General features: G+C 35.6%; 1 protein-coding gene across 16 annotated transcripts in view; it reads left to right on the forward strand.

The window, feature by feature from the left end:
* Positions 1-16,920, forward strand: part of TCF12 (transcription factor 12) — a 349,545-nt gene that overhangs the window by 217,065 nt on the left and 115,560 nt on the right. For all 16 annotated transcript variants that reach the window (XM_036302507.1, XM_036302496.1, XM_036302615.1 and 13 more), the window contains one exon: positions 9,810-9,874. In XM_036302507.1, coding sequence (XP_036158400.1) covers positions 9,810-9,874 — 65 coding nt within the window. The remainder of the gene's footprint in view (positions 1-9,809; positions 9,875-16,920) is intronic.

A 16,920-nucleotide genomic window follows, 5' to 3' on the forward strand; every position in this document is an offset into this window, starting at 1 on the left:
TTTATATGTCAGTACATTTTACACAGTGTAAAATCCAGTGAGATGAAACTGTTATCTCATGTGACAGTTGCAACTATTAAGGGACAGAGAAGATAGGTAATGTTAGTTAAAGCAGAGTGGGAATTTAAACCTAGTCAGTCTACATCCAGGACCTCTGTTCAAACTACTTCCCCATGCCTCCTCCCTAATTTTGTTACTATATCTATTTTCCTTCTTTACTTTCTTCCTTTGTTTTTTCCTTAAGCAAATATTTTAAACAGACATACTGTGACTTAAATTGACTTATATAGTTTTATATAATGAATTGGTGTTTTAAAAACTCATTTTGAGTTATACCTGACTCACAAATGAACTATGGATTATAACCCAGGGAAAACTTGAGGCTAGCCTTTACCTGTTTTCAAACTGCAAAGGTAGAAAAGATGGCAGTAAATTCCAGTACTGGAAGCCATGCAATGAAGACTAAGTGTCTTGTATTTTACCCTCAGAGTACCTATTATGTAGCAAGAATCTTATTTAAATCTTGGTAGACCACAAAGGAGACTTAAGACTCTCTTTTGATCTTTCTTCATCTTTTCAATAAAATAGAATAGTTTCTTTTCAATTGCTCTACATTTGTATATTTTCTCTGGCTAAAAATGTAGGGACTTTTGGAATAATGACAATGTGCAGTTAAAAAAAAATGAAGTATGTAAGCAGCTCATCATACATTTCTCTAATATACTATGAAATATTTAACTATGAATATGGGGTGGTGAATATAGCAAATTGAAGTAAATGTATTAAGAATTACCAGGATTTCATTCGACTCACATTAAGAAAAACTCTAAATGTTAATAAAATTTCTCACTGGAATGCAACACCCTCCACCTATATAATGTAGAAAGATACAGCTGTCTTTTTCTTTTACTACTGGAAGTGCCCAAATTTGCATTCTGTTAGAAGGGGGTGTCTGATGAATAGCAAAATAAATGAGGTATCAATTTCATGGGATATTAAAACAGATAGATATCATCTAATTCAATCTTGTCCCACCATAACCCATTCTCCAAGAAGAAACTGAGGCCTGGGGAAGTTTAGTGTTTATGTCACACACCTAGTTCACAGCAGAGACAGGAATAGATCCTCCTGACTCTTTCCCTGCTTGTTTCATTCCAGTCACTGTTTCTGACCAGAAAGTTGGTGAATGGTAGCAGTTCCATTGACTAGTTCCTTTCTTTCTGCTCCAGTTCTTATTGTCAAGGGAAACTAGCTAATTAACAATCATTTATTATCCGCTATTTTAGAGCACAGTTCTGTTAAACTGTCTCTCTGCTTCCACATGGCTGTGTGCCATAGATAGAGCGTTGGAGTAGAATCCGTTCCTGGCACACAAACAAAACAAGTCTAGAATTCCAGATCAGTGTTCTCTGAACAAGTGGCATCTGCCTTCTGGTCCCTGGGTGCCATATAAAAAACAGATTCAGATACTGACCTTGCCTGGTAAGGTTGTGGTTTAAATTAAACAGCCAAACTACAGAAAGATGTGAAAAAATGATGGGAACTAACAATAATGAACTTTTATGTTCTATTTATTACTGTATAAAGCAAGAAATTTTTCAGAGAAGCATTCATACAAGAATTTGGTCGAAACAATCAATATCTCAGAAGGAGTAGATTATTTAAGTGTATGATTGCAAAGATAATTTGATAATATATTTTCCTCTCTTCTCCCAGCCAAATTGTTTGATGATTTTTACCTGATTTTGTGGGGGATAGGTAGGGGAGTGGTCAAGATTAAAGTATTGAAGGATTGGCTCAATTTATTTAATCCCTAGAAGGTTGTAAAGCATCAATGGAATTATTTAAAATTATTTTTTATTTAAGAATGGAATAAAAAACATTGTTATGTAAAGGTTACTTGATTATTTTTATAGAGTATGCATTCACCATGTTCTGAAATACAGCCAAGATGAAGAGATGATTCCTAGTTCTATAATCTGTTGGATTGCTATAAAAATGACATGTCTTTGTTTCTGAGTTCTAAACAATGTGGTTGGAGAAAACACACTTAAATTCTGAACCTAAGGAAAAGCAACAATGCAACATAGATGAATATATGATTTCAGGGACAGTTTAGAAAGTGCAATTATAAACTAAACTGTCTCAGGGAAGTAGAGTTTAGATTTTGAGCTACCTATAATGAATACCTTGTTATATATTCTTTATGTGGCACAATTGGACCATAAAGTGGTCCAGAAAGTTTTGATAAATGACTAAATTTGATAAAAATGTATCTTACTCTGTCTATTAAATTTCTAACATCCTACCCACCTCAACCTGTCATATTGAAGTTTGCATTTTAATTGTTCTCTCTGGCCATTCTGATGGTTGAAAGGCAAACTGTTTGTATAAACCTTCTCATCCTCCTCTGTTCATATTTAATATGAATCTGATTTTAGGAGGAGGGATAGAGAGCATGGTGAAAAGTAGCTGGATAGGTGCATGTTTGCATCCTGGTCTCCTTTGTCTTATGTTTTAGTCTCAAGAAGTCATTTCTAAAGCCTATTCAGATTGCCCAGGTCTGGCTATGTGCTCTTGTCAAGGATAATAAGGTACTTTATTGGTGCTTTAGCAATTTTGCAGAATTATTGGAAATTACCTAGCTGCTTGCAGTTCTGATGCCTGTCACAGGAAGTTGGTGTAGAGTTAAGATGGAATAACTGATGAGATAAAGGCTGTGTTAGAAAAGTGATTATAACTGGGAACTTGTTAATCACTGACCTCTATAGTGATCCTCTGGTTTATTACTAATCTCACTTGCACTTGGCATTTTCCTTTGCTTCAGCCTCATCTTTCATAGCTGTGTGAGTAATTTGGCAGGGAGTGAACAAGAGAAGGGCATAGAGAGTCCAGCAGCTGTGCTTGTTGGCACTAGATATTTAAATATCTGCAATGTAGCCAGCAGTGTGCTTGGCACAAGCGTTAGCCAATAATACTTAAACAAATTGTTGCAAAGAAAATAGACAGGCATTTATGTTAAAAACCCTTTCTCTCTTCTTTCCTTTAAAAAATAATCTGTTGGTTTGAAATCCTTTGTAGATTTTTTTCTGTAAGTTTGAGCAGATTGCTATCAAAAAATGAAGTCTGTAATTCTAATAGTTAGTATTGGCCTAGGTTCTTTCCTACGAGAACTTCCAAGTATATTATAAGCATTAATTAAACTGAAGGCGTGTGTGGGGTGCATGTTACTGAGTTGATTTTTCTAAGAGTGAGTGGGACCACTAATGTTAAGGGACTTTTAACTTGCCCAGTTCACTCAGTGAGAGAGAGTCAAGAGCCAAGAGATGAATCCAGTAATCAGAATTCCTAGGTCTCTGCTCTGATATATCCAATGGCATTACAGGTTTGCCCACTTTGTAGGATGGTATTTTATGTTTCTCCAAGTGATTAGTATAATTCAAATTGTAGTAAACCTTTGGTAGTATTCACTCACAAAAAAAAAAAAAAAAAAAAAAAAAAGGAGGAAAAGCTTCTCTGTGAGCAAAGAGCTTAGGGTAAAAAATGAGTTTCAAAGATAGCCAAGGCAAAGGAGGAGAAGACTGTTCATAGAACTGTGATGAAATTTAGATTTGTATACAAATATTTAGATTTGAAACCCTGTGTAAGGGTTTCATATTGTTTCTCTGAAAACTAAATATGGAAAAACTCTCATGATTTGTATATTGAAATATATCATTTTGAAATATAGTAAAATTGGCCTAGGTAACTTTTTGAAACATCCAGGAATTCTTTTTTTAGGTTAAGCCTTTGTTGTATAAGAAAAACCAGTTTAATGCTGTCCATTTAAAATGTAGCACATGGAGTTTTTTTATTTAATAGATTGTGAATTTGAATTAATGAATGCAAAACAGTATGCCTTACAAAAATGAACATTGAAGTAATATTAGCTTTCAGATAAAAAGGGAAACTATTCTAATTGTGCTATTACTCATGGTCAACAATAATTTCTTAAATAGTATATAATTCATTGAAAGTAATATATTTTAGTTTGCAGGAAATTTTCAGGTAATCACTGTACTGCTGCAGAAATAAATACTGAGCCAGCTATATCTTCCAAAATATCTGTTTGGCAATTTTCTCATAAAAACATTATTTTGAATCAGTAGCAAAAGAGCACATACTATCAGGAGAGTATTATAGGGTAGGTTTATTCACCCAGTAGATTGAGGTCTATAGAAAATACTTTTTTACTAGTATATTTGAGTGAAAATATAACAGTCCTTAAGTTGTTACTTAACTTTAAGTCTTAAGTGGTTGTTTGAAATAATATTTCAGGAAAAGGAATTTGCCATGTAGAAAGGGCCTAGTGTGTTTTTCAACCAAAAATTAGTTGTTAGAACATTGTGGTGATTGACAAGCCATTGATAGAGCCAGTTTGTTGTTGTTGTTGTTGTTTTTCTTTATAGTGCTGTATTTTTTAAATGTTAATGTCGTCTTCCAATTCTGTTCTGCCAAAGATATGAGACATGATTTTTTTAATTGAAGAGAAGAAACTGTTAATGATAGCTGCCAAATTTGTATGGAGATAATCTTATAAAGTGAAGCTTATTTTCTCAAAGAAACAATAAGAATAGTTGGGGGGTAATATTTCTGATCAAGATTTGGCATCAACTCAGTTCTTCTTATAGTGGGTCATAAAAGCAAAGAGGCAAAAATTATAAAACTTTCTAGTCATTTAAAATCTTAAATTATGACCCAGGTTCTTAAAGGACAGGGATTGATATACTGTACCATTGATTTTTTTAAAAAAAATCTTTGTTGTTCAGATTATTACAAATGTTCCTTTTTCCCCCCATAGCTCCCCTCCACCTGGTTCCCACTCCACTCCAGGCCTCCCCCACCCCCCCACCCCCCGCCACTGACCTCATCCATAGTTGTAAGCTCTTTGTCCAATCTCTTCCCGCATCCCCCACAGCCCCTTACCCCCAAGAATTGTCAGTCTGCTCCCTTTCCATGACCCTGATTCTACTCACCCATCTGTTCTGTTCATCAGGTTTTTTATTCATTTGATTTTTAGGTTCACTTGTTGATAGACGTGTATTTATTGTCACTTTGTAGTTCATAATTTTTTATCTTTCCCTTTTTCTTCTTCTTCTTCCTCTTCTTAAAGAATACCCTTCAGCATTTCATATAATACTGGTTTAGTGGTGATGAACTCCTTCAGCTTTTTCTTGTCTGTGAAGCTCTTTATCTGACCTTCAGTTCTAAATGATAGCTTTGCTGGGTAGACTAATCTTGGTTGTTGGTTCTTGCTATTCATCACTTTGTATATTTCTTGCCCCTCCCTTCTGGCCTGCAAAGTTTCTGTTGAGAAATCAGCTGACAGTCGTATGGGTACTCCCTTGTAGGTAACTGACTTTTTTTCTCTTGCTGCTTTTAAGATTCTCTCTTTGTCTTTTGCTCTTGGCATTTTAATTATGATGTGTCTTGGTGTGGTCCTCTTTGGATTCCTCTTGTTTGGGGTTCTCTGCACTTCCTGGACTTGTAAGTCTATTTCTTTCACCAGGTAGGGGAAGTTTTCTGTCATTATTTCTTCAACTAGGTTTTCAATATCTTGCTATCTCTCTTCTTCTGGCACCCCCATAATTCGGATGTTGGAACGCTTGAAGTTGTCCCAGAGGCTCCTTACACTATCTTCATATTTTTGGATTCTTTTTTCTTTTTGTTTTTCCGGTTGGGTTTTTTTTTTGCTTCTTCGTATTTCAAATCTTTGACCTGATTCTTGGGATCCTCTAGTCCAGTGATTCTCAACCTTCTTGCCCTTTAAATACAGTTCCCTCATGTTGTGACCCAACCATAAAATTATCTTTGTTGCTACTTTATAACTGTAATGTTGCTACTGTTATGAATCGTAATGTAAATATCTGATATGCAGGATGGTCTTAGGCGATCCTGTGAAAGGCTCGTTTGACCACCAAAGGGGTCGCAACCCACAGGTTGAGAACAGCTGCTCTAGTCTTCTGTTGAATCTCTGCATATTATTTTTTATTTCAGTCAGTGTATGCTTAATTTCTGATTGGTCCTTTTTCATATGCTTGAGGGTCTCACTAAATTTCTTGGAGGTTTCTAGAAGATTCTTGAGTAACCTTATAACCATGGTTTTGAACTCTATATCCAGTATTTTGCTTTCCTCCATTTCTTTCATTTACGACTTGTTTCTTTGTCTCCTCATTTTGGCTGCTTCCCTGTGTTTGTTTCTATGTACTGGGTAGCTGCTAAGTCTCCTTGAGTTGATAGAGTGGCCTTGTGTGGTAGGTGTCCTATAGGGTCCAGTGGCTCAGCCTCCCCAGTCACCTGAGGTGGACGCTCTTGGTGTACCCCTCTGTGGGCTGTGTGCACAGTCTTGTTGTAGTTAACCCTTGATTGCTGTTGGTGTCACTGGGAGGAATTGACCTCCAGGCCAGTTGGCTGTCATGACCACTGTGTCTATACTGGAAGATCTGTTGCACAGGAGACACCCTTATGGGGCAGGACTTGCTTCAGTGGGGCTTTGGTGCTCACTGAGTCTGCCCCTTAGTGTGTCCCTTATGGATCTGAAGAGTTGTAATCTGGATGGTCCCACTCTAACCACTGGGTACACTGGCTCTTGGATCTCCAAGGATGTGCAAGGTCAGCCACTGTCTGGGGCCGCCCAGCAGGAGCTACAGAGAGATCTGCAGATTCTTCCTCTTTGTGTGGGGTTTGGAAGTGCCCAGACGAGGCCCAGCTGTGAAGCAAGGCTGGCTGCTGCAGCCTTGGGCCTTCTTTTGGAAGCTCTGGGGCTCTCTGACCCAGCGGCAGTTTGACAGGTTTTAGGCGGAGAAAGGACAGGCCATTCATATGCAAAAGCTGATGCGCACAGCTTGGGTGGGGTTGTAAATTGGGTGGGACAGGGTCTCTGGGAATCAGCAAGGCGGAGTAAACAGCAATGCCTGCCAGTCAGCCCTGCACCAGAATGTCCCCAGGTCTCTGAGTCCCACGCCCTCATGCAGGAACAGTGATCATTGCACTGCAAGCACCTCTGAGAGAAAGCTGCCCTTGCGTTCCTGTCCAGTTTCTCCCCATATGTGTCTGGGTCCCCCAGAGTCTTGCCCAGAACTGGAGTTCAGAGCAAGTGGGAGCTTGTATCTCCCTCCCTGTTAAAAGAGCAGCACATCCAGGTGCCAGCACTTTCCGTGCCTCTTCACCTCCTACCAGTCTCAACGTGCTTTCTTCACCTCTCTAGTTGTGGAACTTGCACTCAGCCAGCTTTCCTGTGGTTCTGGGTGGTAGTTGTTCTGCCTTTTAGTTGTAATTTTGATGTGGTTCTGAGAGGCAACAAGTATAGGTGTTTACCTATGTCGCTATCTTGGTTCTCTGTACCATTTATTTTTATGAGGTACTCCAAGGCAGCATTTTCTTAAGGATTTGCTTATTATTTTTAATACTTCATAAACTTATTTATTTGATTAACAAGGTAATACCCCAAAACCGTAAATGTAGTTATTCTTTATTTTTTCCCAGTAATCTCTCTGTCAGTCTTTCTGAGTTGGCATTTTCCCTTCAGTTTCTGCCATCTTCTTGGTCCAGCAGGGTTCCTGATCCATTTTGATGAGGCATGGGGAGGGATATGTGTCAGAATTGCAAACAGTCCTTTTAATAGTTTTGTGAGGTCAGATTCCAAGAGTAAAAGAGTAGTGTTCAAAACCCCTTGACCCTTATAAGAAGTCTTAGTTATAAAGGATATATCCTTAAACAATTATAATAGTTTTCTTTTTATTTCATATGTATATTTTTCAAAGTAAAAATCTTCATGTAGCCCTAGCCGGTTTGGCTCAGTGGATAGAGCATCGGCCTTCGGACTGAAGGGTCCCAGGTTCGATTCCGGTCAAGGGCATGTACCTTGGCTGCAGGCACATCCCCAGTGGGGAGTGTGCAGGAGGCAGCTGATGGATGTTTCTCTCTCATCGAAGTTTCTAACTCTCTATCCCTCTCCCTTCCTCTCTGTAAAAAATCAATAAAATATATTTTAAAAAAAAAATCTTCATGTAAAACTTATTTATGGTGAGAATGTGAGGCAAATAGATCACATTAATTAACTGTTGTCATAAATCTGCAATTTTGTATTGTCATTAGTTTATCTGAACATGTGCTTCATCGGTAATAGTGCTTCTTAAGACATGTGCTGTAATCCAATGGGCTCAGAATTGTACATTTAATTATTAATGTATTTTCTAATAACTAATACCTTTGTTGATACAATAATTGTTGGACATGTCTAAAGTGCAGTAGGTGTCAAATTTAGAGTTGTAAGCTTTCTACATGAGTTGGCCACTATGGCATGTATTGCATTTTTGTTTTATGATAGTCCATATGTCTCCAAGTCTTTTTTTATTATGTACTATATCAGTAGACAATTTTGACAATCCATGTATGTGTGGAATTTTTTAAAATTAATAAACTGTGCATTTTTGTACAATCATAGGCTAATAACTAGTATAGTATACAATTATGGTGAAGTTCATGCAACCTCAATAACTTTAAATATTTTGGGTAACTTGTCAGATTGAATTAGGTTGTTACTTTTGCCTTGGGATGGAGAACAAGAGTTACTCTGCCATGTCATTGTTTGTGTCCTCTTTGTTATTAACACTAAACTGTGATCCCTGCAGAAATCTTACTAAGCAACATGTCTGTTTGCCAAGGACTGTTTAGTTAACTATATGATATTCTATATATGATTCACTTTCCTGAACATACCTAAATTACATTATTTTAAAAAGCAAATGAGTCAGAACACTGCTGTTAATCGTCAGTACTGTGGGTCATCTGATCTACCTCTAGAGCTGGCCCATACCATTCCTGACACTTGGCCATTTGACTTTTGAAAGGGAGATATAGTCCTAACAGGAATTCTTAACATTTCTGGGAAGAATATAAATTGGCATGATTACTTCAGAGAATAGTAAGGGAAAGTTGAAAGTATACATCTTTTAATACAGCAGCTCCATTTCTTTGTGTCTATTCTGGAGAAACTCTCGTGTGTGTATAACACTTGTGCAAGGGTATTTGTTTCAGCACTCTTAATGATAACACAAAGGTAGGAATAATCTATTTTTCAGTAGGAGAATATACCAACTCTGACTTTATTTGTATAGAGGGACATTTTATAACAGCAACAATGAATGAATTTGGTGTCTGCTAACATATATCTCAAAAATATAATATTGCACAAAAACGCACATTTCAAAGGCTAGATACCATGTGATCTCATCTGTTTAAATGTATTAAACACAAACAGTAATGTATATTGTTTGAGTGAATATATATTTAAAAGTTTAAAATATACATGGGAATCATATACACCAACTTTATGATAATGGTTACCTTGGAACCTAGGATGAGATTTGAGCCGTCTTAATACTATTTTAATTTCTGAAAGAGAGAAGAAGAGAGGGAGAAATGTTCAATCTGAAGCAAATAAGGGAAAACATAATTCTCACAAGTGGGTACATGTATAATACTGTTGACTACATAGATGTCCATTCTTTTGAATATTTCTTAATGTTTTACAATGAAAAGAAAGCATTTAATAAAATACATGCTATTACATGTAGAAAGTCAGAATTTGACTGTTAAACTAACTGGAATGATAGTAAGTGCTTACAATTTTACTTATTGGATCTTTATCTTCTTGTTTCTAATTCTTTGTACTTCCAGACCACAATATTATTATCATGAATGGTCTAGAAGTTGAATTCTGTCAACAAATGAGGGTTTTATATAAAGTTATTTTCTTTGTTTTACAGGAAAAACATCAGAGAGAGGCTCATTTTCCCTGTACAGCAGAGACACTGGATTACCAGGCTGTCAAGTAAGTGTAATTATTACAAAGGCTGTGAGATAATTTTAATACATAAATAAAGGCTCTAATGGAAGATGTAGAAATAAATGTATTAAATTTATTTCACCATTATTTGTGCCTTTAATTTGTGACTGTGTTGGGTTTTTGGCAATTACACATATTTTCTTGTGCTCCCCCTGCTTAGAATGGTTTCCCTTCCCCAATTCACCAGACAGTCTTTCTCTAGTATCACAGATTTTAAAAACTAATATTCATTTTAACTGGAAGCAGCATAGCCATTATCTTCCTACTTCTTTCCAAAATGCTTATCGTTTCTGAAAATGATTTTTACATATTTCCTCATAAAAAGAAAGTTGCTAATGCATTACATGAAGAACATACAGTTGCTCTGGGTAGCTTGAAAACCCAGTAATGTTAACCTTACTAACATTGGAAATTATTTTCATTTCAGTCCTACATTTAAATAATTTTTCACTTTCTATAGTCTCTTTATATGGAAACTTTTTTTCAGTTCTTGCACATTCCCTAGAATGTTTCATTTCAAATAATGGTTATCTTCTCAGCTCTTCCCCCATTTCTTTAGACTGAGAATCCTGAACTCAGTTCACTACAGATTCCCATCAGAATCAAGCCAAAAAGTTTAGAAAGGAAAGGCAAGATATGTTCAATTTGTTTTCTGCTATCTGCATGCAGATCCACCCTAATTTCATACATGGGCATATGAGCCAATTTTAAGTCATACTAACAATACTACTCTATTTCATACACATCCCATAATTGTGCCATTCAGAGTCAGAAGACTTAGGTTCACTTCTGATCTCTACAACTTAGGACCTATAGTTATAAGAAATACCATTTAACCTTAAATTCCATCTCTGCATTGATTTCCTCATTTGAAAAATAGAATTAGCATTTTTGCTTCCATGTACATTTTACAAAGTAAATGAATATTTTTCAGAGTTTTTAGTTCATATAACCCACAAAACAAAAGCTATTTGAGCCCTAAATATTATTTTTAATAGACGAAAAAGTTTGAGAGCCACTTGTGTAATGTTCACACTACTGCTAAACTTGACAAAAAAGCTATTGCAAGCTTTTAAAAACTACAACTGCATCTAATAAATTGTAGTTAATGCCTATATTAACAAGTTTGAATACTCTCTTGGCAAAGGTATTGCTGTTTAGGTAAAAACAGTGGTAAGCTCTATTTATATAATTCACCAATTTCGCCAAAATGAATCTTAACAGTTTTTGCCAAGGATTAATGTGTGTTTATACCAGATTTAATTCTCATATCAAAAAAACCAAACATTTATTTTAGCCTTGGCCAGGTGGCTCAGTTGGTGTAGTGTCAGCCTATACACCTAGGTTTCCGGTTTGATCCCCAGTCAGGGCACTTACAGAGGCAACCACTAATGCCCACCACCACCTCCCCCCCACCGCCAAATATATCCTTAGGTGAGGATTTTAAAAACAACAAAGCACATTTATTTTAAATGTATGTGCATAGCACTGTAATAACAATTACTACCATTTACTACTGAGCACTAACTAAACCCACAACATGAACAGATTTAATCCTTTTAACAATACCCATTTTGCCAATAAGAAAATGGTATTAAGTAATTTGCTTAAGGCCATACATTTAGCAAGTGGTAAACCTAAACTCATGCTTGATGTTCTTAACTATGATGTAACTATACTTTATCATAAGAATCCCTTAGATTCCTAGTCTGTCCCCATACCGTCCTTCCATTTTAACTTGTTTGGTCCAGGAGGGGCCTGGGAATTTGTATTTTTAACAAGTGCCCCAAGTGATCTAATTGACATGGGCTGGGGATTATGCTTTGAGAAACCCAGTTCCTCTGTATACACTAAGTATAAGCATATAAGGAGAATGAAAAAAGAAGAAACTGTAAGATTGCTGTTTAACAATTGTTTATAACATATTGGAGAGATTAGGTAGGCCTGTGTGGAAAAGAAAAAATAAGGTTACTAGAATGTATGAAATATAAAATAATATTTCTAAATATAAGAAGATGTAAATATATTCAAGTGTGGGAAAGATTTGTTTATGAATTCATAGAAGCAATGCATGAGTCCCAAAGAGGAAGCCCAAAATTCAGCACAGGGGAAGAAAGATTATACTGCAGCTAGAACAAATAACCCTCACTGAAGATGAGGACTCTTAAAACAAGCAAAGGAATTCCTTACTGTGAAAGAAACGGTGGCTTTGTTATGTATTATTGTTACCTACCTCTGACTGTGCTGCATTTTATAGGAGAAATTATTGTGGCCAGCACCAGCTGATTTGAGGCCTAAGTAGGAAAGTCAGGAAATTCAAGAGTTAAAAGCGGTGTATCACACCCATTCAAAGAAGTACCTGTATTCCCAACAGTATTTATTATAATGGGTCAGAGAAAAAAAAACTAATTGGTTGCCATTTTGTCTTACCTTTTCACAAATTACATAACAATTTTAACTATACAATGATGATACAAGGAAATATAAATAATGACTAAAAAATTATATCTAACACCACTTAGAAATCATTTTTCCTCAACAAAATCCCCCCAAGGAACATTAACTCTGCTATTAATGTACATAAAATGCTGCTGACATACTACAAAATTCAGGCTAATTTAATAATGCCTGATGGGCCTTACTTCATCTTAAAATGATGTAATAATATGTTGCTAAATGAGTCTCCTCACATTACCTTCATGGCAATCATATGACTGATGAGCCATTAAAAGGAAACTGGTGTGGCAGTATTACTGGAAGTACTGATAGATCATTCTGCAATTGAATTTTTTTAATTGATTCAGCACAGAGAATAGAAGCCAACATCTTTATTAATAATAGGTATAGTACTTTAAAAACTGCCATCATGAAGTGAAAAATCATTTTATCATTACAATAGTTTGTAATTGAGACCTCAAGTATTTAAGTAGTTTGTATGTTTTTTCAAAGTGTTCAAACTAGAAACACTGTATAGTAATTATATCCTTGAGAAAATTACAGTTAACTTTAAAAACTCAATTAACTGGAAATTTACCAATACCTATAGCCAATCTCATATGCAGACATGAGACAATAATAAAATGATGAGTCAATACATCAGGAAGAACAATAATAAATGTGTATATACCTAGTAACAGAGCTTCAAAATAAATGAAGCAAAAATTGATAGAATTAAGAAAATAAATTCCAAATTATAGTTATAGATTTGAATAACTCAACAGTTGCCAGAATAACTAGACAAAAACTTAGAATTAAACAAAGTATCAACTACCTTGATCTAATTGTAATATATTGAACTCTATTCCCAACAACTGAAGAATATAAATTATTCTCAAAGGCATATGTTACATTCAGCAGAATTGAACCATATGCTGGTTTATAAAACTAGTGTCAATATATTGAAGTTTTGAAATCACAAAATAATTAAATGAGACATCAGTAAGATATCTAGAATAACACCAAAATTCTGGAAATTTAAAAGCCCATGTCCAAATAACCTATGGTTCTAAAAAGAAATCACAGGAGAATTTCGAGGATAATTTTAACTGAATTATAATAAAATGTTATATAACAAAATTTGTTGGTGCAGCTAAGGCAGTGCTCAGAAGAAAAGTTATAGCATTTAATGCGTGTATTCCTAAAGAAGTTATACAGTGCATGACCTGAGGTTCTGCTCTAAGAAGTTAGAAAAAGAAACACAAAATAAGTAGAATGGATGAAATAATACAAGTAAAGGCAGAAACCAATGTAATATTATACACATTATAGGAAAAATTAACAAAGCCAAAATGTGATTGTTTGAAAAGATCTGTAAAATTAATACTTCTAGCTAGATTGATTAAGACAAAAGAGTAGTGGAAAGAGGGGGGGAAAGAACCCAAATTACCGGTAGAATGGAAGAAAGATTTATTTCAAACACTTCCCCACAAAGAAAACTTGAGGGTATTATAGTTTTACTGTTGAATTCTTTCAAAACTTAAGGGGGGAAAAACACAATCTTATATATACTGTATTCTAAAACAGAGGAGGAGGGAACACTTTGTAGCTCATTTTATGAGGTGAGCAACAACTAATTATCAAACTGCACATCTGTTTTGTACCAGAAAAATGAAATTTGGCTTAAGATTTCAAAATCAGTAATTCATTTTACCACATTAACAGAATTAGGAAGAAAACAATATGATTTTTCCATAGATGTAGAAAAGATATTTGACAAATTCAAATACTCATAATAAAATCTCTCAACAAATAAAGCATAGAAAGCAGCTTCCTTAGTTTGATAAGTCATTCAAGGAAGGTCTATAGCTAAGTGTTTACTTAATGGTGAAAGACTAGTAGTGTTTCCCCTAATATTAGGAACAAGACAAGAATTTCCACTATCATTACTTGAATTTTATGTCCTGACCAGTGTAATAAGGCAAGAAAACGAAGACAGAAAAATTGGAAAAGAATACATTAAGTTGAATTTGCAGATGACATGTGTGTGTACATGGGAAAGCCTATGTACTACTGGAAATAATAAATATTATTAGCTGTGTCAGGATACAAAGCTAATCTAAAAACTCCAATTTCTGTACACTGTCAATGAAAGATTAGAAAATGAAATTAACACAGTAGTACTGTTTATAATCATATTCAAACATAAAATACTGAGGGATAAATTGAATTTAAAAATTATAAGACTTTGAAAAGCAAAACTATAAAATACAGTAGTCTATATTTTGTCCATTGTATCTATGCTATATATGTACCAACCAATTACTCACATTGTAGGCCTTTTGGTTATCAGATTGTGTTCAAGTAATCCTTATATTACTCAACAATGGCCCCAAACCACAAGAGTAGTGATACTAGTAATCCAGATATGCCAAAGAGAAGCTATAAAATACTTTTTCAACTGGAAAGTTATGTATTTATAGGAAAAAATATATATAATGGGTTTGGTATTATACACTGTTTCAGGCACTCATTGGAACATATTTCCTGCAGATAAAGGGGCATTACTGTATTATACTCCTCGTGATGATGTGAGATGATAAAATGCCTATGTGATGAGATGATTGACAGTAGGCATTATGGCATAGCATTAGGCTACTATGACCTGACGATTCATACATTACAAGCAACTTTATGGTTGCTTTATGGTCAGTGTGAAATTTCATCATGTATTTAGAACAACACACAATCCAAAATTTATGAATTGTTTATTTCTGGAATTTTCCACTTAATATTTTTCTGACTATGTTTGATCATGAATAACTCAAACCTCAGGAAGTGAAAACATAGGTAGGGGAGGTTGACTGTAATGCTGAGAGAAATTAAGATCTAAATAAATAGAGAGATAGGGCATGTTCATGAATTGGAACACTCAGTACCATTTCCCCCCATTGAGCTATAAGTTTAATGTAGCCCCACTCAGAACTCCAGCAGGGTCTTATAGACATTGATAAGATAATTTTAAAGTTCACTTGAAAATGTACAGGAGTAAGAACCAAAATAATTTTGAAAATAAGAAAGGAGAAAGGACTTATGTTAGCTGACTTCAAGATTTACTACAAAGCAATACTAATCAAGTGTGGTATTCTTATAAAGATAGACAAATAGATCATGGAATCTAATAGAGTCCAGAAAGAGACCCACAGCTATATTGTAAATGATGTTTGGTAGGAGCAACCCCATAATTCAGTGAGAAAAAAAAAAACGCCCTTTTAACCTCTGGTGCAACTGTATATCCATATTTTAAAAACACAATCCTACCTTACACCATATACAAACATAAATTTTAGAGAGATCATAGACTTAAAAATGAAAACTAAACTAATAAGGTTGCTAGGGAAAATATGGATGAATATCTTTTCCACTTAAGGGTAAATAAAAATTTCATAGGCCCCACAGCAGCTTGCATTGCTTCACAGCTGGGCCTCATCTGGGCACCTCCAAACCTCAAACAAACAAGAGGAATCTGCAGATCTCTCCACAGCTCCTGCTGGGCAGCCTCAGGCAGAGGCTAAATTAGCACCTCCTTAGAGATCCAAGAGCCAGTGTACCCAGTGGTCAGAGTGGGACCATCCAGATTACAACTCTTCAGATCCATAAGGGACACACTAAGGGGCAGACTCAGTGAGCACCAAAGCCCCACTGAAGCAAGTCTTGCCCCAGAAGGGTGTCTCTAGCACAAAAGTTCTCCCACCGCAGACACAGCTGATTCTCACAGCCAATTGGACTGGAGGTCAATTCCTCCCAGTGATACCAACAACAATCAAGGCTTAACTACAACAAGACTGTGCACACAGCCCACAAAGGGGTGCACCAAGAGTGTCCACCTCAGGTAATTGGGGAGGCTGAGCCACTGGACCCTATAGGACACCTAGAACAGAAAGCCACTCTATCAACACAGGGAAGCATAAAAAATGCGGAGACAAAGAAACAGGTCACAAATGACAGAAATGGAGGAAAGCAAACTGCTGGATATAGAGTTCAAAACCAAATTTATAAGGTTTTTCAAGAATTTTCTAGAAACTGCCGATAAATTTAGTGAGAACCTTGATAAATCTAGTGAGACCCTCGAGGATATGAACAAGGACCAACTAGAAATTAAGCATACACTGACTGAAATAAAGAATATTATACAGAGTTCCAACAGCAGACTAGAGGATCACAAGAATCAAGTCAAATTTTTGAAATACAAAGAAGCAAAAAACACCCAACTGGAAAAACAAAAAGAAAAAAGAATCCAAAAATATGAAGATAGTGTAAGGAGCCTCTGGGACAACTTCAAGTGTTCCAACATCCGAATTATGGGGGTGCCAGAAGAAGAGAGATAGCAAGATATTGAAAACATTTGAAGAAATAATGACAGAAAACTTCCCCTACCTGGTGAAAGAAATTGACTTACAAGTCCAGGAAGTGCAGAGAACCCCAAACAAAAGGAATCCAAAGAGAACCACACCAAGATACATCATAATTAAAATGCCAAGAGCAAAAGACAAAGAGAGAATCTTAAAAGCAGCAAGAGAAAAACAGTTAGTTAC

The sequence above is a fragment of the Myotis myotis genome, unplaced genomic scaffold, assembly GCF_014108235.1.
Source record: "Myotis myotis isolate mMyoMyo1 unplaced genomic scaffold, mMyoMyo1.p scaffold_m19_p_1, whole genome shotgun sequence".
Classification (NCBI taxonomy): Eukaryota; Metazoa; Chordata; class Mammalia; order Chiroptera; family Vespertilionidae; genus Myotis; species Myotis myotis.